The 24,584-nt window shown below is 39.8% G+C and overlaps 1 protein-coding gene across 8 annotated transcripts in view; it reads right to left on the bottom strand.

Annotated features, from left to right (window-relative positions):
* GLIPR1 (GLI pathogenesis related 1) overlaps positions 1–24,322 on the bottom strand; it is a 46,213-nt gene extending 21,891 nt beyond the window's left edge. For 2 of the 8 annotated variants that reach the window (XR_011534668.1, XR_011534666.1), the window contains exon 1: positions 24,131–24,279. Coding sequence is in view for 1 of the 8 variants with exons in the window: in XM_070599979.1 (XP_070456080.1) it covers positions 24,131–24,145 (15 nt within the window). In the remaining 7 variants the exon portion in view is untranslated. Of the gene's footprint in view, positions 1–24,126 lie in introns of all 8 variants that reach the window. The other 6 variants (XR_011534667.1, XM_008521724.2, XM_008521723.2 and 3 more) reach the window with 6 other exon arrangements.
* Between the last annotated feature and the right edge of the window lie 262 nt (positions 24,323–24,584).

Raw genomic sequence — 24,584 nt, 5'->3', positions numbered from 1 at the left:
AGGCTACCTGTATTTCCGCATATTTAGTGGCCCCCGGCCGCTGGGCCCACACTGGTTCAGCCAGCCCCAGCGAGGTTTCTTCACTTCCCCTCTCTCCGGCTTTCACAATAACTGTGTGAGATCTACATTATTATCCCTGTTTTACAGACGACAATATTGAGAAAAAAATAAGTTAAACAACTGGACCAAGAGCATGACTCTAGTAAGATATCAACACAGGGTCTGTCTGATTGCAAATCCTGCTTGTAGTCGTTAAGAGCACAAGTCCTCTGAACCGTCTGGGTTCAGACCCAGTCCTGTGTGCTGCTGTGTCACTTTGGGCCCTTGACTTCTCTGGGCCTTGGCTTCCTTGTCTCTAAAACTGGGATAATAATAGCATCTATTTCATTGCACTGATAAGAAATTATTTGTAAAAAAAGCTTAGAAAGTGCCTGACACACAGTAAGTACGATATATATGAACTATTATTATTACTTCCCTTTTATTACCCTAGGTATGCATACACTCTTCTATAGGTCCAACTGAGACTATCTTTAACCTAGAACATTTTCATATTTTACAGCATTACATTTAGATAATTGTTAGAAAAAAATGTATCTTGACAGTATAAAAATTATTGCTGTAGATTCACAATGGATTTTGATGTGAATTATTCAGACTGGTATTAGATTTGTTTCTTAATAGATTCTTTATCTTGTGATTTTTCATGCCACTGCATTTGATATTCATTTGCATAGTCTAAATAAATTATTTATTTTCCTAGTTTTAGAAATGGATGGACTGAGTTATGCATAATGATATTTTATAATTAGTTTTTAAACATTTTATTACTGGGCAACAAAGTATGAGTGGTTTAAAGATTTCAAATATAGAGTGTCCAATTAACCTTTTAGAACTTACGCTAATTCATACTTCCATCATCACCATATAGGCACTGAGACCATATATTATCTTAAACATTCGAACTGTGTGTGTATATGTAGATGGTTGTGCATATTGTCAAACAGAACCAGAGCTTTAACTAGCTAAAGCAGTAAAAATAGATTTTATTCAGAAACTATTGCAATAGGGGAAAAGAGACCTCAGTATACAACTAGGCTCAATTCCGAATACAATAAAGACAGCTGGGGATTTACAGCCAAGGAGCAGAGTTGGGGTGGGAGGGTGTTGGTGGGTGGAAAATTGCTGAGAGCAGGCCAGTGTGCTCAGATGTCACGGGCTGGGGATGAGGAATCTGAGTAGATTTTGAGAGTGATTAGACGTCAAGGGTGGGAGAGAGTCTCTCTAATCTGACTTAGCAGGATTCTTGCTAAACCTGGGCTCTGCAGATCTGGCAAGACTGACGCCTAGGTCAAGAACACGGCTTGGAGATGTCTGACCGAAGCGTGCTCAAGGAGAGTGTCTCGGAAATATGCATATTCAAGTACTTCCTGTTTTCTCCCCCCTTCGCTTGCTAGATTCTAGTTTATCACTTCCTAACTTTAGCTGACATTGAGGCTTAGTTTTTCCAAAGAGGAAGGAAACCACAGTGGAACTTCTCAATTTTGCCTTTGACTTGTTGTATGGGATAACAAGGGAGACAGCACCCAAACCAAATTTATGAGCACTGGGATAAATTCTGTTCATACTTAAGCAGATTAGTTGTTTTTAAAAATATAATTTCAAAGATAATGTTAACATGAGAATTGAATAACATACATTTCTAAACTCTTAAACACGGCTACATTTGTCTTTCTATAGATATTTCTAAAAACTTTGTTTAGCATGGATAAGTTTCAGCAAAAAATAATTTTCTGAAGGTTCAAATCTTCTTGTTGCATTTTTTCATCTGACAAAAGTCCAAATATGAGTTAACTGGAGTTCAGCATAAAGATCCGCCTGGTGCTCCCTTTTCTGTTCCTCTATGGAGCAATGCTGTTCTGATTTGCATAATGCAAGCGAGGAGTCCTTACTGTGCACCCCCTCCAGCTCCTCCAGGACCTCTCTGCTGGAGCGACCTCAGAGTGATTCATACGCTTCAGCAGTTATGCTACAGGCTCTCGGTAGCTGAGCAAGGATCTTTGTACAAACCGCAAAGCGTCTGTAGAAAATCAGTTGAGAGCTGGTGTGCAGTTGCCATAGCAACAAGCCTTCACCTTCTGCCCAAGACAGGGGAAGCCTAACATTCTATGTGGGACTATTCCACTTACTTGGAGGGCAGCTATCTGCTGCCAGTTCACTCTCGTCCATTCACAAGACAGAGATCCATGACCACCGGCTTTCTATTTTCCATGGCATGGTATAGCATGGCCCGGCATGTCCTTAGTTAATGTTTAATTCATTGTGATTCTGGAAAGTATGTATCATATCTACATTTTTGATGAGGAAATTGAGGATCAGCATTAAGTAATTTGCTCAAGTTCACACAGTAAGTGAAAGGAATAAATTAAACTCAGGGTTATCTCTCTCACACAATGACTTACACACCTTCGTGGGCATTAGAATGTCCACACCGTAACAACCCACCAGTGCTTTTAATCAGCTCTCCCCAGTATTTCTGGGGGATGGCCAAAGTTTAAGAACCACTATTTTATATCATGCTGCTTCTCTTTGCCTTGATGACGTCTTATCCCCAGCAAAGTGCTTAGGCTGAAGGCCCTCATTCACTCTCATTCACTGTGTCTTAGGATGTTAGGACCAAAATTCTCCCAGCTTCCAACTGCTGTTTCTAGACCATTGCTATACAGCCTGTCCTCAGTATGCTTCTCTGAGGTGTACGACTATTTATTTACACCAACTTCCACTCTTACCATCGTCATCCTCAGACCTCCCCTACAAGGCCTAAAGACTTGAGCCTTGGTCTGTGGTCCTTGTCTCCATTGGAATTTTCTAACACTGTGCCCAAAAACTTCTTTAACCAACTCTTACCTCACGGATTTAACAAATCATTCGCATAGACATATCTGGGCCTTGCCAACTGAGTCGCTCTACTTCCAAACTCCACCCGGACTGGCTCTACCTCCGAATTCCTACTCTTGGGCCACGATCTCCTCCCTCCCACCTCTCAAGCACTGGCACTGTGTCTGCTCCTAAATCTGCTCTCCACATTCATGGTGATTCACAGGCTTCTCATCTTCTTATTCTCTCAGCCATCACCCCCCCCCCCCCGCCCCCATTTCAACCTGTTTTCATTTCTTCTATCTAGCCTAGGCACCAATAATCAAAAATCACAAATGTGTTCACATTAGCACCTTCAATCCTTAGGGTCTCCCTGTGAGCTAGCTCAGCCAATCTTTAATCAAAGAATGTTTGTTGTTTTAGTTTCTACTAAGTACAGCTACAGAAAATAGGAAAACTATGATAATGGGCACCATCACATTGCTTATTGCTCAGCAACATTTCAAATCAGATCTACCTTCATTTTGAGAAATGGTTTATCCAAACCTTTTGCAATCCTCAAGCTACCTACCCACTCTGAGATCTGGTCTCCTGTAAGCTTCTCAGCAAGCATTAAATGCCAGGTTCTTCTGCAACTCAGTGTTTCTGTTCCTTTTGACCCATGTCATTTTCTTACTTCTTTCTCTGTCAAACTCCTACTCACCCTGTAAGGCCCAACTCAAACTTTGCCTTTTCTGTGTTGCATTTTCTGACTCCCCTAAGCATCCCTTTTCCTCAGTTCCCCTATATTTCCTTTACATACATGTCTTTCTTTCCCACTAAACAATGAGGAAGAAGCAGTCTGTCTTCATTATACTACCTCCTACATTCTTTCCCTGTGCCTTAGACTTCTCAGGCTGCTAGAACAAAATATCACAGATGGGGTGGGTTAAAAAACAGAGCTGTATCTCTCACAGCTCTGAGACTGGAACATCCCACCACCTAGGGGCTGGGTGATTTGGTTCCTGGAGAGGCCCTCTTCCTGGCTTGCACAGGCCCACCTTCTTGGTCTGTCCTCATATGGTGAAGAGAGAAAGAGAGAGCTCTGGTCTCTTCCTTTTCGTATAAGGACACTAATGCCATCATGGCGGCTCTACCTTCAGGACCTCATCTAAACCTAATCAGTTCCCAAAGGCCCCACTTCCTAACACCAACACCTTGGAGGTTAGGGTTTCAACACAGCAGTTTGGAGGGGACACAAACACTCAGCCAATATACCCTCTACTTCAGAATCCCCACCTAAAATCACTTTAAGTAAAGAGAAGCCTACTTGGATATTGGATGAGATGTGCTCCAGCATCAAGGCACTTGCAAGAGCTCAGCCTTTAAATCTGTGCTGTCCAGTGTCATAGCCACTAACCATGTGGGGCTGTGGAGCCCTCAGAATGTGGCTAGTCTAAATTGAGGTGTGCTCCAAATGTAACATAGATACCACATTTTAAAGACTTGGTATGAAACAAAGGATGTTAAATATCTCCTTAATACTTTTAATATTGATTACATGTTGAAATGATATTATTTTGGATATGTTGAATTAAATAAGCTCTATTATTAAAATTAATTTCATCTGCTTCTTTTTACTTTCTTAATGTAGTTAAATTTTAAGAAAATTTAAAATAATATGTGTGGCTTGCATTATATTTCTATTAGATCATGCTGTTTTAAATAAGTGATCCACAACATTCAGTATGAATAGAGTGACTAACACAGAAGTATAAATTGATAGAGTTTAGGAATATTTTCAACTAGGAACTTTGTGCATAAGCCTGTACTTACAAGAATATTCTATTTTTTATAATTCTCCAAATTATATAGTACATTCATTCTTATCAATATGAGATTAGAATTAGAAAGAAAGTGGTGATGATTCTACCCTGCCTCATTATCAGAAGACTCTATAGATTGTGTCCTAACATATTCTTGTATAAATTTAAAATATAAGCATCCTCATTATCCAAGTATTCACATTCAATGCACCACAGTTACAAGGTGGCATGGGGCAGCTAATGCAGTCATAACACACACACACACACACACACACACACACACACACACATTCGTTAATAAACATACATAATTACTTCTAATTCAAACATTCCTATTCTCTTGTCACTAATACCTAATCCTTGGAGGAAGTGTCATTATGTTTGTAGTTCTCTTGCTAATTCTGCAATGCTGTCAACACCCTACAGTACAAGGCAAATGCCATAGAATAAATCAATTGCAATGTGAGACTGCAATTCTTGCAAAAGATTCAGGATTTCAGGAGTTTATTCAAAAGCTGCTGACAAATAAAATGCTGGCCAGCATTCAATCAGTTAATATTTGAAGGAGAACAAATAAACAAAATAATGACTCCATTAGTCCTTAAAAAGAGACTGATTTGGGGAAGTGATGTCAGCAACATGGCAGAGTGAGCTATTCCCTTTGGCTCTCCTCCTTTGAAGTACAACTAAATGGACATTCATTGACCAATGGAGGATGCCCACACAGCACAACAGGATGCCTGAGAGGTCCATGCAGGTATACATCCAAAGGTAGATGAACTGGACCCCCAGGAAGTAGTAGAGATGGGTGAGCACTCCCCTATCATTCCTCGGCAGCCCTGTGCATGTGCACAAATGCTCTCCCACCCGGTGGAAGCACCCATAGTGCCACTGTGGCCCTGCAAGTGGGAACATGCCTCAGCTTGTCTGTAAGAAGAGGTGGTGGCAGATCTGAACCTGTGCACAAATGCCTTCCCAGCTGGCAGGAGTGCCCATTGTGCCACTGCGATCCCAATGAGTGGCCCTGGCTCAGACCTCACAAAGAAGCCCTGCCCACCAAGCACAGCAGCTGGCACAACCATAACAAGAGGTGGCAGCAGATCTGTGTTTGCATGCATGAATGCTTTCCTGGCCAGTGGGAGTGACCATAGTGCCACTGTGGCCCCACAAGTGGGAACGCACCTCAGCCCAGCTGTAATAAGAGGTGGCAGCAGCCCTGAGCCCACACATGAATGCTTTCCCAGCTGGCAGGAATTCCCATTGTACCCACACAACTTCCAGCAGATGGGTGGGACCAAAAACACAGCTCCTGCTTCATCCCAGTGGTAGCAGGTGAAATCTGTGAACTGATACTACCACAAATGCACCAGCAAAGGATTAGTTCATCAAAAATCATGAGAAACTACAGCAACAATTCAGAGCAGAAGGAAAATGACAAGTCTCCAGAAACCAACCCTGAAGGCACAGAAGTTTACAATCTAAATGACAGAGAATTCAAAATAGCTGTCATAAAGAAACTCAATAAGTTGCAAGAAAACTCAGAAAGAGAGTTCACTGAGCTCAGGAATAAAATTAATGAGAAGAAGGAATAGTTCACCAAAGAGATTGAACCTATAAAAAAAACCAAGCAGATATTCTGGATATGAAGAACACAATTAATGAGATAAAAAATAATCTAGAATCCTTAAAAAATAGAGCTAACGTTATGGAGGAAAGAATTAGTGATTTAGAGGACATAAATATAACAATGCTTCAGGTAGCGGAGGAAAGAGAACTAAGATTTTTAAAGATTTTACTTTTCCTTTTTCTCCCCATAGTCCCCCGGTACATAGTTGTATATTTTTAGTTGTGGGGCCTTCTAGTTGTGGCATGTGGGATGCTGCCTCAGCATTGCTCAATGAGCAGTGCCATGTCTGCACCCAAGATTCGAACCGGCAAAACCCTGGGCTGCTGAAGTGGAGTGTGCGAACTTAACCACTGAGCCATGGGGCCAGCCCCAGGACTAAGAGTTTTAAAAAATGAAGACATTCTTTGAGAAATATCTGACTCAATTAGGAAAAGCAACATAAGAATTATAGGTATTCCAGAGGGAGAAGTGAGGAAGAAAGGAGCAGAGAACTTGTTGAAAGAAATAATAGCTGAGAACTTCCCAAACCTGGGGAAGTAACTGGACTTACAACTACATGAAGCCAATAGAACTCCTAATTACATCAATGCAAAAAGGCCTTCTCCAAGGCATATAATAGTAAAAGTGGCAAAAGTCTACAACAAAGAAAAAATATTAAGGGCAGCTAGGCAGAAGAAAATAACCTACAAAAGAACCCCTATTGGGCTTTCAGAGGATTTCTTGGCAGAAACTGTACAGGCTAGGAGAGAATGGAATGATATACTCAAAATACAGAAAGACAAAAACTTTCAGTCAAGAATACTCTATCCAGGGAAACTATCCTTCAGATACGATAGAGAAAAAAAAGCTTGCCCAGATAAACAAAAGCAGAGGGAGTTCATCACCACGAGACCTGCCCTACAAGAAATGATTAAGGATGCCCTCATACCTGAAACAAAAAGGCAAAGGTCTACAAAGCTATGAACAAGGAGATAAAGAGAGAGGTAAAATAAGAAAACTGCAGTTCTCTTTCACGACAGGGTAGCAAATATTCAATTATAACTTAAAAGATAAAGGAAAGGAAAGCATCAAAAGTAACTATAAACACTTCAACTTAGTCACAAACTGACAATACAAAACAGAATAATTTGTGACAACAATAATTCAGAAGAAGAAGAGGAAAGGGATGAAACCTGACTAGACTAATAAAGATAAGAGGCTTTGAGAAAATGGACTATCTCATCTATGAGATATTTTATACAAACCTCACGGTAACCACTAAACAAAAAATCAGAGCAGGGGACAGCCCCGTGGCCAAGTGGGTAGGTTCACGTGCTCTGCTTTAGTGGCCCGGGGTTTTGCTGGTTTGAATCCTGGGCGCAGACATGGCACCACTCATCAAGCCATGCTGAGGTGGCACCCCACATGCCACAACTGGAAGGACCTATAACTAAAAATACACAAGTATGTACTGGGGGCTTTGAGGAGAAAAATAAAATCTTTAAAAAAAAATCAGAGCAAAGCCACAATTCATAAATAGTGAGAAAACCACCACAGAAAACTGCCAAATTGAAATGGCAGTCTGAAATAAAAGACAAGAAAAACAATGGAAATATAGAACAACTGGAAAACAAGAGATAAAATGGCAGTATAAGCCCTCATATATCAATAATCACTCTAAATGTAAATAGATTGAATTCTCCAATCAAAAGACACCAAGTAGCTGGATGGATTAAAAAACAAGACCCAACAATATGCTGCCTCCAGGAAACACATCTCAGCTCTAAATACAAGCATAGGCTCAGAGCGAAAGGTTGGAAGATGATACTCCCAGAAAGTGGCAAACAAAAGAAGCAGGTGTTGCTACACTTCTACCAGACAAAGCACACTTCAAGATAAAAAAGACAATGAGAGACAAAGAGGGACAGTATATAATGATAAAAGGGACTTTCCACCAAGAGGACATAATACTTATGAATACATATGCACCTAACACAGGAGCACCAAAGTATATAAAGCAACTATTAACAGATCTATAGGGAGAAATTAATAGCAACACAATAAGAATAGTGGACCTCAACACCCTAGCTACATCAATGGATAGATCATCCAGATGGAAAGTCAACAAGGAAACAGTGGATTTAAATGAAACACTTAATCAGATGGACTTAACATATATAGTGCATTCCATCCAAAAACAGCAGAATACACATTCTTGTCTAGTGCACATGGAATATTCTCAAAAATAGACCATATGTTGGGAAACAAGGCAAGCCTCAATAAATTTTAGAAGATTGAAATCATATAGAGCATCTTTTCTGACCACAATGCTATAAAACTAGAAATCAACTACAAGAAAAAAGCTGGGAAAGTCCCAAATATGTGGAGACTAAACAACATGCTACTGAACACCACTGAATCAATTAAAAAATCAAAGGAGAAATTAAAAAATACCTGGAGACAAAAGAAAATGAAAATGCAACATACCAACTCTTATGGGATGCAGCAAAAGCATTTATAAGGGGGAAATTCATAGCAATACAGGCCCACCTCAACAAACAAGAAAAATCTCAAATAAGTAATCTTAAACTACACCTAACAGAACTAGACAAAGAAGAAACAAAGCCCAAAGAAGGGAAATAATAAAAATTAGAACAGAAATAAATGAAATAGAGACCAAAAAAAAACAGTAAAAAGGATCAATGAAACTAAGAGCTGGTTCCTGATTAAAAAAATTGACAAACCCTTAGCCAGACTCACTAAGAAAAAAAGAGAGAGGGCTCAAATCAATAAAATTAGAAATTAAAGAGGAGAAATTATAATGGATACCACAGAAATACAAAGGATTATAAGGGAATCCTATGAAAAACTATACGCCAACAAATTGGATAACCTAGAAGAAATGGATAAATTCTTAGACTCATACAACCTCCCAAAACTGAATCAAGAAGAAATAGAGAATCTGAATAGACCAATCACATGAGATCAAAACAGTGATCAAAAACCTCCCAAAAACCAAAAGTCCAGGACTGGATGGCTTCTCTGTAGAACTCTACTAAGCATCACAAGAAGATTTATTACCTATCTTTCTCAAACTATTCCAAAAAATTGCAGAAGATAGAATGCTTCCTAACTCAAATGATGAGGCCAACATTACCCTGACACAAAAACCAGGCAAGGATAACACAAAGAAGGAAAATTACAGGCCAATATTGCCAATGAACATAGATGCAAAAATTCTCAACAAAATCTTGGTAAACCGAATTCAGCAATACATTAAAAGGATCGTACACCATGATCAAGTGGGACTTATGCCAGGGATTCAGAGATGGTTCAACATCCACAAAGCAATGAATGCAACCCACCACATTAACAAAATGAGGAATAAAAATCACATGATAATTTCAATAGATGCAGAGAAAGCATCTGACAAGATCCAACATCCATTTATGATTAAAAACTGTTAATAAAATGGGTATAGAAGGAAAGTACCTCAACATAATAAAGGTCATATATGACAAACCCACAGCCAACATCATACTTAACAGTGAAAAACTAAAAGCCATCCTTCTAAGAACAGAAACAAGACAAAAGTGCCCACTTTGCCGCTCTTATTTGACATGGTACTGGAGGTTTTGGCCAGAGCAATTAGGCAAGAAAAAAATAAAAAGAATCTAAATTGGAAAGGAATAAATGAAACTCTCACTGTTTGCAGATGATATGATCCTTTATATAGAAAATCCAAAAGAATCCATCAGAAAACTATTAGAAATAATCAACAACTATAGCAAAGTTGCAGGGTACAAAATCAATTTAAAAAATCAGTTGCATTTCTATACACTAATAACAAACTAGTAGAAAGGGAAGTCAAGAATACAATCCCATTTATAATCACAACAAAAAGAACAAAATATCTAGGAATAAATTTAACCAAAGAGGTGAAAGACCTGTACACTGAAAACTGTAAGACATTATTGAAAGAAATTGAAGGCAATATAAAGAAATGGAAAGATATTCTATGTTTATGGATGGAAAGAACAAACATAGTTAAAATGTCAATATTACTAAAGCAATCTACAGATTCAATGCAATCCCAATCAGCCCAATGACATTCTTCACGGAAACAGAACAAAGAATTCTAAAATTTATATGGAACAACAAAAGGTCTTGAATAGCCAAAGAAATCCTGAGAAAAAAGAACAAAGCATCACAATCCCTGATTTCAAAATATACTACAAACCTACAATAATCAAAACAGCATGGTACTGGCAGAAAAACAGACATGCAGATCAATGATACAGAATTGAAAGCCCAGAAATAAAACCACACATCTACGGACAGTTAATCTTTGACAAAGGAGCCAAGAATATACAATGGCGAAAGGAAAGTCTCTTCATTAAGTGGTTTTGGGGAGACTGGACAGCCATGTGAAAAAGTATGAAAGTAGACCATTATCTTGCACCATCTACAAAAATTAACTCAAAATGGATTACAGACTTGAATGTTAAACCTATAACCATAAAACTCCTACAAGAAAATATAGGCAGTACACTCTTTGACATTGGTCTTAGCAGCATCTTTTCGAATACCATGTCCACTCAGGCAAGGGAAACAAAAGAAAAAATTAACAAATGGGACTATATCAGACTAAAAAGCTTCTGCAAGGCAAAGGAAAGCAATAACAAAATTAAAAGACAACTTACCAATCATGGGAGAGAATATTTGCAAATCATATATCGGACAAGGGGTTAATTTCCAAAATATATATAAAGAAGTCATACAACTCAACAACAAAAAAACAAACCCAGTCAAAAACTGGGCAGAGGATCTGAACAGACATTTTTCCAAAGAAGATACACAGGTGACCAACAGACACATGAAGAGATGTTCAACATCACTAAATATTAGGGAAATGGAAATCAAAACTACAATGAGATATCACCTTACACCTGTCAGAATGGCTATGATTACCAAGACAAAAAACAACAAATGTTGGAGAGGGTGTGGAGAAAAGGGAATCCTCGTGCACTGCTGGTGGGAACACAAACTGGTGCAGCCACTATGGAAGATAGTATGGAGGTTTCTCAAAATATTAAAAACAGAAATACCATATGATCCAGCTATCCCACTACTGGGTATTTATCTAAAGAACTTGAAATCAACAAGTCAAAGAGATTTATGCACCCCTATGTGCACTGCAGCATCATTCACAATAGCCAAGACATGGAAGCAACCCCAGTGTCCTTTTATGGATGAATGGATAAAGAAGATGTGGTAAATACATACAATGGAATACTGCTCAGCCACAGAAAAAGACAAAATCACCCCACTTTGAGATCCCATCCCCAAATCATCCCAACAACATAGATGTTAAGCGAAATAAGCCAGACAGAGAAAGACAAATACTGCATGATTTCACTCATATGTGGATGATAAACGAACACATGGATAAAGAGAATAGATTAGTGGTTTCCAGAGGGGAAGGGGACTACGATTTGGGTCAAAGGGATAAAGGGGCACATATGTATGGTGATGGATAAAAATTAGACTTCTGGTGGTGAGCATGATGCAGTCTATATAGAAATTGATAAACAATAATGTGCACTCTAAATCATATGATGTTATAAACCAATAAGACCTCAATAAAACAACTGGAAAAAAAGAGACTGATTTAAATGTCACAGGAATATAAGATACCTTGGGAAAATTGATGAAGAGCCCTGATATTTATATATTTTAATGACCTTCTTTACTTTGAATGTCAAATGTAAAGTGAAATATGCTGTTTTGTATGACTTCTTAACTTTGTTAAAAAATTATGCCAATCTCTTCAAGCAACACGTTTTATTCTTTCCTGTTTCAAAGAATTAGTCCATTGTTGCAAATTTCAGTTAAACATTTGTTAAATATGAGAATAAAAGAACCCAATTTCTAAATTTTCCCTTTGATTTTTCTAAAAAAAATTACATTTAAATAATTTTTTCCACATTTTATTTTGAATATTTAGTCCTCATTTATAGTACATCAAATATCCTAAGATAATTGTGATGGCCTAATTTAAAAAATCATTATAAATTCAAACAGGATAAATGTACTTTCTAAAGCAATAAACAGGCAGAAACGAACAAATATTAATAGCTTAGTGCTTGTGTTAATGAAGTGCTTACATCATACTGAATAATGTTGTAGATTCAGTCATTCATGAGTTAAATTTGTTTGGCATCTGAACACAACCTGAATGTTTACAGGTAGGAATACAAGACATAAATGGTCCAAGAGATAATGTAGCCAATATAATTTTATAGCCTTGAGACTTACACAATCAATGTTTACACTATTCAACTAGTTCCACATTTTTAGTTTAGTCAAGCCCTCATTTCTAAGAAGAAAATTACTTTAAACTTGCTCAATCCAAAGGAAATGGTGGTTTCAACAGCTATTTTGCTGTTTCCTTTGAATGTTTTAGTTCTCAATTTTTTTCTTTCCTGTTTTCCGCTTGCGGCTTCTATGCTAAAGCATCTTCTTTCTTTTTTTTTTTTTTTTCCAAAGATTGGCACCTGGGCTAACAACTGTTGCCAATCTTTTTTTCTTTTTTTTTCTGCTTTTGTCTCCCCAAACCCCCCTGTACACAGCTGTATATCTTAGTTGCATGTCCTTCTAGTTGTGGGATGTGGGACGCCGCGTCAACGTGGCCTGACGAGCAGTGCCATGTCCGCGCCCAGAATCCGAACCCTGGGCCACTGCAGCGGAGCGCGCGATCTTAACCACTCAGCCACGGAGCCGGCCCCTAAAGCATCTTCTAAAGCATGTCCTGTCAGCTGTGGTTCCAGGGGCAACTGTTTTATTACAAGCCTTATAGAATTATTTGATTTCTTAAATTATGCATATGTATATCTTTAATATAAATAAAATTTAAGAAATAGAAATATTTTTAAAAGCTTTAACTCATTACCATTGCTGTAAGGAAAATACTGTCCTTTGTCTCTCACCCAAGTCTCGTATTTTCTTTCAGTATCTTTGAAACTGCGACTGACCGGCTTGTTAGCTTGCAAGCAGGATACAGTCTCAGACCTTTCACAATTTTTGACATGAGGCAATTCATATTTTTTTCTTTATTCTCATGTTGATTTTGGAAGTAGACTCATTAAAGAACCTGCATATTCCATTGAAACTGTTGAATCTTTTGACAAAAAGTTAGTTGTTATATTCATTTACTATTCTTTTAATTTCTCAAGGGCCTCCATTAGTGTCCTTTGTTTTATTCCTGCTATTGGCAACTTTTGTTTTCTCTCTTTTTCTTCTTGCTCAGTCTTGCTAGCGGATTACCATTTTCATTAACCCAATATAGGAAGGCTTAGCCAGGATTCCATGGGGCTGCCAGTTAAAAGAAGGGTTAAGAACTTAGGCCAAAGTCAGTATTAGGAAAGCTGAGTGAGGCAGAGAAAGGACTGAGAAGTAGCCAGCCAGATCAGAAACCAAACGGGAACTCTGCTCTGGGCAGTGTCTGAGGTCACTGATATCTGAAATTAAAGTTGGCAAAGATGAAGCAAAACACCATCACACGTGCACAGGTGGGTTGGTGCTGACAGTCCTTTAGTAAGGAGGACATCTGTCACCAACGAGACTGGACTTTACAACCTTACTAGTAGGTGTGAAAATGTGGAAGATCACACTGACTTAAAAGAGAAAGAACAAGAAAAATAGAACTAAAATATACACTATTTGTTATTTAAAAAAAGACGCTATCTGCTTGTGTTGAGCTGCTCAGATATGCCAATCCTCCATCGCTACTAAGCATGATTGACTTCATAGATTTGCATGAGCAGTTAGGCCTGAGGAAGCAGTCCATTAATATAGCTGTTTCATTTTGAGTTGCACTGTTTCGAGGTTGTTTTTGAAGGGAGGGAAGGTGTACTCGTTGCACAAAAACTCATCTACAGTGACAACTACAATGGGGTATAATCTTTCTAAAATAATAGTAAGTCCAAGGTGGGGAGTTCAGGGCTGGTGCCATAGCAACAAGATGTCAATATTTCCTTCTCTTCCTGTTTTCCTGCTCCATCATCCTTAGCATGTGGCTTTTCCACTCATGCCTCTTATCTCACAGTCACAAGACGGCTGCTCCATCTATGGCTTCGCATCCACACTCCAAGTATGAGAAAGAAGGAGGAAAGGGATCGTGCCTATATCCGACTGGAGATACAGTGGAGACAGCTAGTTTCTGCTTTGCATAGGAGGCAGAAAAATAAGTTACCACAGGAGAGATATCAGCATCCCCAGACAAGGCACCTATTACGGATGAGGTTGAGTCCCTCCAAAAGATACGTTCAGTACTAACCTCTTGTACCTCAGAATGACATTTGGAAATGGAGTCCTTGCAGATGTAATCAAGTTAAGATGAGGTTGTTAGGATAGGCCCTAATCCAATATGACCAGGGCCCTTATAAGTAGAGAAGAGATACAGAGAGGGGAATGCTATATGAAGACACAGACAGACACAGAGAGCAGAAGACCATGTGAAGCTGAGGCGGAGATGGGAGTTAGGCTGCCACAAGCCAAGGAATGCCATGGGCTATTAGAAGCTGCAAGAGCAAGGAAGCATCATGTCCTGGAGGCTTCAGTGGGAACATGGCCCAGCCAACACCTTGCTTTTGGACTTCGGGCCTTGAGAAATGTGAGAGAATAAGTTTCTCTCGCTCAGTTTGTGGTATTTGTAGCCCTAGGAAACCTAATATGGCATCTAACCCAGATTTTGGTGATGGTTATTCCTGAAATCAACATCCTGATTGACAGAATTTGAGAGGACAGCAATGAATAGAGCCTGCTTATAGGAAGGCTGTCAGCCTGGGAGGGCAACAAAATACGCATTACTACACCTCTATAAAGGAATCAGAAGCAGAAAAAGTAAAGAAGGACTTAATCGAAAGTATCAAGGTTTTAGAATAGGATAAAGTTTTTAATCATTCTATTTACAAAGATACTATTTGTCTTGCTTTTAAGTTATGTTAACAGTTCAACAGAATACATCAATACTAAAGCTGCATTATAGTCTGTTTTTTAATAAATGTTTAATACAATTGATGTTCATAGTTTTATTGGAATATAAATAACAAATTTAGCATTAAAATAGATACAAAGGAAATTTTATGCAAAAGTTCTTTGACATTAAATAACCTACTAGTTGATAAATTTATTTAAGTCCTAATTATTACATATAAATTATAAAACTGTTAAGCTGTTGAGTCAAATACATACATACACTTAGACAAACTTGTTGTAATACAAGAATGTATCATCACACCGGGAGGAGAAGAAAGAGCAAGGAACGTGGGGCAGAAGGCCTAGGGAAGAAATGAAAAAGACAGTGGACGAAAAGCAGCAGCTGAGAGGCAGAGCACAAAAAGTGTCCTTAGAGGAAAGCAACTAAGAAATAAATGACAGTACACAAATAAATTGAATAAATATGGAGCTAGTTTCCTAAATTGGAAAACTGCTCCGAGAAGTGTCAATTTTCACTAATTTAAATGATAAATCGAACACAACCACAATTACAATAATCCCAATGAAAAATATTAACGTGATTTTCTAATAACTTGACAAAATGATCCCAGAGTTCATGGAGAAGTGAGAATAGCAAAAAAATAAAATTGAAAAAAGAAAAAATGAGGAGCGATTTCTCTACGAGAGATGAGAAAATGTACTAGATTACGATAATAATAATAAAAAGGATCTTACTGGAGTAAGAATGAAGTAACTGGCCTCTATGAGGAGTTCAAGCTCCTCGTATTCATTCTAGCCCTCTCCTTCCACCTGTAGCAGATATACTAAACTCAGTTTGTCATATTCCATCGAACTGACTGGGTCCTGTTATTTGGAGTGGAGTATTCAAAGGAAATAAAAAGTCATAATGACCCAGGCTGTGATCTCTTCTCTATTTTTCTTCCATGTCTGGGTGCAGCTCCTCCTGGAGTTTGTAACACTTTTATCTTTACTCACATAGGATAGGCCTGGGATGTACATCTGCTACATTCCTTTGCTTCTCTTTCCTCTGGTGCGGCAGGTATGGCTTTCAATTCCACTCTATGGTAAACCCTGAGATCCAGGGTTAGGTACTGGGGTGGGAGAGCACACAGGCCATAGTTGGACATGGCTTAATCAAGCTCACTATTGTTCTCTCGCGGGGGGTTGGGGACAAAGCCCTTGCTAACAGTAAAGTATTACTTTGCCTTGCATAATTCTCATGCAGCTGGGGAGTGTGTGTCAAGGGCAGGCAGAGGAGTGAGATGGATGATATTCTCAGGTCTCTTGGTTAACAGCATCTCACTTATATTAGTCAGGGTGCTCCAGAGAAACAGAACCAATAGGACATATATAGATATATAGAAAGAGATCCATCTATTATGTGGGATTGGCTCACGTGAGTACAGAGGCTGAGAAATCTCATGATCTGCCATCTGCAAGTTGGAGGCCCAGGAGAGCTGGTGTTGTAGTTTCAGTTCAAGTCGGAAGGCCTGAGAACCACGAGAGCCAAGAGTGTGTGTCCCAGTCTGAGTCTGAAGGCTGGAGAACCAGGAGCGTTGATGGCCAAGGGCAGGAGAAGAAGGCGTCCCAGCTCAACAGAGAGCGAATTTGTCCTTCCTCCACCTTTTTGTTCTATTTGGGCCCTCAACATATTGAACGGGGCCTACTCACACTGGGGAGGGGATTTTCCTTACTCGGTCTGCTGATTCAAATGCTAATTATCTTCTGGACACATTCTCATGGACACACCCAGAAATAATGTTTTACCATCCTTTAGCCCAGAAACTGACACATAAAATTAACCATCACATCAGCATAATCCATTTCTTACCACTAACCTAACAAAACAGATCAATGGAATAAAGCAAAAAGTCCAAAAATAATTGTGTTTATAAAAATTTAATATATGGCAGCATTTTACCAAACTATATTCTCTTGAAAACAGAGCAGATATGTAAGAAAGTGCTTGATGATAATAAGGGTGAAAAACTTCATATTCTATACACAGTTTAGAGATCCTTAATTCATATTTAGCCTATCAAAGGCTCTGGGAACTCCTGTAGTATATAGCAAAGAAATAAGTTTAACTGTAATTCAGCATTTTCAAGTGCTGAAATTTCAAATTCAAAATGGTATTTGGTCAGAATTTTTGTCCTGGTATCTGTCCAAACATATTTGGGGATTAAGTGATTATTCAAAAAATGATTTCCAGACAACTGGCTCTCAATTTGGGAACAATTGCTGTGGCACACTGCTGTAATTAACTGTGGTAATTACACTGTTTCTGGTTTCTGCATCAGGAACAATTTCCCACCCACCAGCTCTGTGCAGCCGTGGTTTGGCTGTCAAGCACAGTGCCTGCTCCTCCATCTCCACAGACTGGAACGGCCACACATCCTAGATCGGGCCAATCAGAGTCTTGCTTGAGCTTTCTCTGCATTCTCTGGGTATGGTGCTTGGTAAAGAACGAGAGCAGGACCCAGGCTAAGCCATGTGGAGTCCTTCCTGTGTTTTGGGCTGCAGCTAGTAAGGCAGATCGTCTCTCCTTGTTTGTGAGATAAAGGAGCTAGGCCTGGGGTTACTGACAGCCATCTTTCCTCCCACAGAGAGGTTCTAAACAAAACGACAGACAAATATAAAAGCAAGTGAGAAACTGGGAACAGATATTGCAACCCATATGATGTAGCATGGTTATCGTTCTTAAATATATACATTCTCACTTATCAGTGAGAAAACAATGAAAACTCTAACTGAGGAATGGGCAAAGAAAATGTACAGGCAAACAATGAAAGAACTGAAACAGCCAATAAGCACAAGAAAAAGAAGTCCTACTTCACTAGCATTAAAAGAAAGTTAAGGGGTGGGCCCAGTGGTTTCGTGGTTGAGTTAAAGCACTCCGCTTCGGCGGGCCCGGGTTTGCAGGTTTGGATCCTGGGTGCAGACCTACAGACCACTCATCAAGCCATCCTACATACAAAACAGAGGAAGACTGGCAGCAGATGTTAGCTCAGGGCCAATCTTCCTCACCAAAAAAAAAAGTTAAAATATGGAGATGGCGTTTGTACTCTGTCAGATTCACGAAGAGGAAAAAGAATAATAGTATTCCCCATTGAACAGGAGTCCACATTGAACAGGAGGTGGAGAACTAGGTACCCTCATCCACTGGTCATAGGAGTATGAATTGTTAACATTTTCTGAAAGGTGACTGTGGTAAAACAAATCAGATGCCTGCAACATTTGTATACCGTGACATCCCAGTTTTTACAATTATTCCAAGAAAATAATTGGACAAGTGCTCAGATACATGTGTTTGTGGCAGGGCTTGATCTCAAAGTATTAGTCTTATTCACTCTCCCTTTTTTTTCTCATGTGTATCTCGGAGGATAATTCTGTGCCCCTAACTCACACCAAAGACTCAAATAAATCACCAACTTAGTCCAAGCAGGGCTGGTCCCTATGCTTTACCTTCATAGGCCCCTTCTGTCATAAAAAATACTAAAAATTATATTTTATAACTGTTGGTATGAAGAAGAATATAATCCAGGCTGGAAGCATCGTTATATGTTATCATTGTATTAATTTTTCTTTTGATTTTAAAAGAAATTAAAATTAAAACATTTTCGTGGGTCCCTAAAAGTGTAGTGGCCCTAGGCCCTTGCCTGCGGTGCCTCCTGGATAAGTCAGCCCTAGAAGGAGGCCCTGGGCTGAGGAGAGAGCCAGAGCGGCAACTCACAACAAAAGGAGATGGAGGAAAGGACGGAGGAGACCAGCGAGCAAAGCGGGAGAGACTCAGGACCAGCTGTGCCTGTGCTCTTCTCCTAACCACTGGTCACTTGTAGAAAACTTTCAAATAAACAGTCCTAGACTTTTTTATCCACACTTTATGGACTTACATGGAGACACGGTGTAAAGGGAGAACTGCCTCCCATGTCCCCCAAGGCTGGAAATGAACTGAAGTCATGGGGAATCTCCTGAGCAGGACGATCAAGAGCCACTGCCATTCATGTAATGTGTTTGAAAGAACAGGAACATCAATAAAAGGAGGCAGGCAGGTCATACAGACAGCATTCACGCAGCAGAAATTTTTGCAGCCATTAAAAGGGATTCAGACATATTTTATTAATATAATAACACATGATCCAATGAGACTTGGTTCCCAACAGAGGCATTATCAGTCCGTAAGTCTACTCCCACCAGTGGGAAAATAGAACGGGCCTGAGAACCATTCACCTGGGTTATATTTCAGCTCACAAGGTCTAATAATGGCTTGCCTGTCACTGCTGTCCCAAAGCGAGTCTAGTTTTGTGCTTCCCTAAACTGTGATCCCAGAATCCCCAGCCATTGTCTAACTATGGACATTTGCTCCCATAATTCCTAGCATTAATAATAGTTCTGGCTATTTGTATGGAATAGTTGCATATAAACCCACTGTCTCAAAACCCTTTAAGTTTACATTGTCCATGTTCACAAAGCTTCTGCACCTGTAACTCTTGGCCAGGATCCAGAAACAGAAACTCTTCATGGGCTTCCATTTTACCGCCTTTTCTTTATTATATCTCTGATTCATAAAAATTAGTTTTTTTTAAATTCTGGTTCATGGCTCCTAAACCAATTATCATTGCACCATGTTATATCAAGACTATTTTTCATATAGGACTTAGAAGCCATCTACAAAAGCAATGTCATTTTGCTTATGCACATTTATGTAGAGTACGTATGTAGTGTCATGTAGTCATTCACGTAGAGTACGTATGTAGAGTGTCATGTAGTCATTCACGTAGAGTACGTATGTAGAGTGTCATGTAGTCATTCACGTAGAGTACGTATGTAGAGTGTCATGTAGTCATTCACGTAGAGTACGTATGTAGAGTGTCATGTAGTCATTCACGTAGAGTACGTATGTAGAGTGTCATGTAGTCATTCACGTAGAGTACGCATGTAGAGTGTCATGTAGTCATTTATGCAGAGTACGTATGTAGAGTGTCATGTAGTCATTCATGTAGAGTAAGTATGTAGAGTGTCATGTAGTCATTTATGCAGAGTACGTATGTAGAGTGTCACATAGTCATTTATGTAGAGTAAGCCACTTTAGATCTTTTCCATTATATTTAGGAAGTTGGTATAAATTTCAATACCTTGATACATTCCAAAACATGGTATCTGTTTTGCATTTCTGTTCATAGTCTGGCTGGCTGTTTGGTCAGGTAAATTTTTGCCTGGGTTCTAAGGAGAAAAACTCAACACCGATTAAATAACCTATTATTCCCACTTCTATTCCCAAATTATAAGTATCCCATTAGGAATCGGCCACATCCACAATGTTCATTTATTATTGCCCATACAGGATAGCCTTTATCCAAGTCTACAGCAATAGACTCGGGATGACTAGATCAGTGCTGGAGTCTCCTCTCAAGATCCTTCCTTAAGGGGTACAGACACATAGAGTAAGAATGCTAACAGCACATTCTCCTGTTCTCTACTCTTCTTTAAATGCCAATATAGGGTTGCCTGATGCTGCTAGCTCTTTTCTTTCTCTCCATCTGCATCTTTCCTTTGCCCTATGAGAGGAGACAGCTTTGAGAAATACTCCAAATAGTGAGCAGCAAATATGGCACGACCAAACTCTTCCCTCTGTTCATTCCAACCTGCAGTCACGGTGTCTGTGGAGTTCCCCGCCCCCCGCCCAGCGCCCTGGGGAAGGACACTATAAGCAACAGATCTGCCTCAGTCATGAGAAGCAGGGCTGATCCAGCCCATCAACATTATTAATGAAATTCTAGCAGTCACATTTGTATAACAAGTCACAGATTACTGGAATTCTACTGTTCCTATCTTGGAGACACATAACTGAATCTCTGCTCTTAAAATAATGACTGGAATAAAAATTATCTAAAAAATTACTTAGGTAATTACACTTTGAGTTACATCTTTCATCTCTACCCCCCAACTCCATCTCTTAGAAATAATTCAACTGGTGATCTACCTTTATTGCCTTTTAATGTGAGTTGAAACACACTCTTTTAATCTGGAACACTACTTCTTAATACTCTATCACCCCCCTTATTTTGTCTAATAATTGCTTAAAATGCCCATTTTCATTTATTCCTCTGCTTTGTGGTTATGAATTATCGAAAGGATTACTTCACATTACATTTCCTGCTCCTTCATATTGTGTATTTACTGTGCTAGAAGACGCTATTTCCTGATCTGTTGATATATAACTTTGGGTCTGTATTTGTGGATAGTCTTATCTTTTTGTCTTTGCCAAGGCTCAGTCACAAAGTCAAAACCAAAAAAAGTGTCCATACCACAGAAAAACTAGTTATCATTTATTGCTCCCAAGGGTGATGAGCCATGTAACCTTGGGATCTGTTTACTGACTAAAACATAAATACATCTTTGGCTAGTTACAAGCTGGACAATCCCAAGAAACGAGCAATTTTTTGAAATGTGTCTATTGAAACTTAGCTTACAGCCCCATGCACTCTCATCTCAGGGACCTAACACTGCCAAAGCACACACAAATAAATAGATCTTGTCTCAATCACTAGTACTTTCTTCGTCTGAATGTGACTGAAGGGCATGGACAAGACAAATCCATATTTTCACATAAAGAGCTCATGGTTTTTCCTTTAAGCCCAGCATCCAAATGATGGTATTTTGTGTGTGTGTGTTTGAGGAAGATTGGCCCTGAGCTAACACCTGTTGCCAATATTCCTCTTTTTCCTTGAGGAAGATTGTCCCTGAGCTAACATCTGTGGCAATCTTCTTCTATTTTGTATGTGGGATGCCACCACAGCATGGCTTGATGAGCAGTGTGTAGGTCCATGCCTGGGATCGAAACCTGTGAACCCCAGGCCACCAAAGCAGAGCATGTGAACTCAATCACTAAGCCACTGGGCCAGCCCCCAAATGTTGGTATTTTTAAGTCTTATTCCCTGGGTTCCACATGTCAAAACAAATGGTTAGACCACTGGTCATTGACTGAGTCATTATATGTATATATAAATCTATCTATCTATCTATCTATCTATCTATCTATCTATCTATCTCTAGCTAGCTAGCTGTCATCTACTTATCTCAGTAGGGGTTATGCTACCCACACTGTATATAACTCTGTCCATTTTGCTGACATATCCCATATTTTTTTCCTTTACAAGTTTTCTGTTAGCTGGCATTCTTTCAGCAACAAGTCTCCTCCATTAACCAAGCACTGCCATCCACAAACCAAGCCTCATCATTTTTTTTTCTTTTTCTGAATATAGAAACTCATATAGTGGGCCACAAGCCTTCAAAGTTAGAAGCAAATCATTTCATGGGGACAGTCTTGGCCTCAGGGAGGTGGTCTCCTCTTGTTTACAGACAGGTTTCTGAATATACCATTTCCATTTAATCAGGTCACTTTGATAAGCTGCCTGTTTTTTATTTAACTGATTTTTCTGAAAATGCTCAGGTTCTTATTGGAATCTCTGATTTTAAAACTAGTGGAGTCTCTCATTAGTAGGTATAGTTTCAACCAATACCGAGTAGAATGCCTATAACTGCATTTCAAAGGGAAAGTGGTGAGTAGCTAGATCAAGGATTATTAGGTCTAAGATCCCAGAGTTCCCTGAAGCACTTCCCAGATGTGTTTCTGCCCAAAGTCCAGTTTCCTATCATGCCCTACCAGGTCTGCATTTGAAAACTTTCCTATGTCTTCAGCTTCGATTACTCCAAGGTTCCCACTTAATGAATCCTTCCTCACTCTCTCAGTGGCAGCAGACTCCTGCCACTCACAGCAGAATTTCCTGTTCACTCACAGCGTCCACACCAACAATGGGCTCTGATGTTCCTCATAACAGAATCTGTTCCTAATTTGCTAGTTTAACCCCTTCCACTCTCTCACCACTGCATCTTTCTCTCCCCTCAATATTGACATACGATCCTTGCCCTAGGATCTGGGTTGTACTGTACACTGAGCCCAGTGCTCAGAGATCCAGGAAATCTTTGCTACTGATCCTTTGGCCATTATAACATAACCCCATCATACAGCTTCAGCCTGCCTGTCGACGGGAATTTTCATCTCATCCTCCAGGAATTATTTTCCTCATGGAAGAGAGTTTAATCTCAGGCTCTTTAAATCCCACTCTCTCTTTTTTTTTTTTAACAATTACTTTCCCCCCATCTTCTCTGTGAAACCTTAACAGCTGTAAGATCTGCTGCATATATGATTTGACCCATGTGAAGCGTCTGTTACAGCAAGCGAATCTTAAATTCACTGTGGCAAAATGGAGGCATATCCCTCAGATTTCCCTTCAAGATAGAACCTGCCAGAGGAGTCTGGAAGATGACGGTGTAGCAGGAACTGCACTCACCTCCTTCCATGGACACAAGAAATCTATGACTACCTGTGGAACAATTTCCTCTGAGAAAGATCTGGAAACTGGATAAAAAGAACCCCCACAAAAGGGACAGCACTGATGGGGGTGGAAGAGGCAGAGATACAGCTATGCTGAAGACAAAAACCACACCCTAGCCTCAGTACTTCACAGCCAGGAGCCATCTCAAAGGGACAAAGCTTTTACCGGAGAAGCAGGGGATCTGAACTCCACAGTGGGCATCTCAACCTTTAGATTCAGCACAACCTACATGAGATCCCATAATACCTGGCTTTGCTGGCTTTGAAGACCAATGGGGAATACACTGAGAAAAACTAAAGAACTTCAGAGAAGGAAAAGCCTGCTCTTAAAGTGCCCACACACAGATACACCCAATCTGGAAAGCAACACAAAAACATCAGATAGGAAAGTGCATAGTCCATTGATAAAAGAGACTCACTTACTAAGCTCAGAGGCATCCCAGAGAGGCAGGAGGCAGCTGGGCCCACCCTCTAGAAACTGAGACACAGGCAGCAGCCATTACTGTGACCTAGTGCAGTTGTGCTGACACAGAACTCACAGCTGCCAGTTGGATTCCTTCCTCTAGCCTGTTAGTGCAGGGGTCAGCCCCACCCACTAGAGCACCCAAGGCAACTGAGCACAGCTAGGGCAGGCAGCCTGTCCAAAGGGCTGGCCCCACCCACCAGGAAGCCCTCAGGGAATTTGTGGGCTGGTGTAGGCAGGCTGTGTGGGACCTCTGCAGCAGGGTGGGGCATGTCAGTCTGCAGCAGACTTGTGCTGCTGGCTATTGTAAACAGCCACACTGGGGATCTACCCCACCTTTCAACACCTGAAAGGATTATGTGCTGCCACGCCTGGCGTTGGCTACACCCATCTGCCCTCCAGAGGCAGGTGTGT

This window comes from Equus przewalskii, chromosome 29 (genome assembly GCF_037783145.1).
Source record: "Equus przewalskii isolate Varuska chromosome 29, EquPr2, whole genome shotgun sequence".
Taxonomy (NCBI): Eukaryota; Metazoa; Chordata; class Mammalia; order Perissodactyla; family Equidae; genus Equus; species Equus przewalskii.
This window is presented reverse-complemented; position numbering and strand designations above follow the sequence as displayed.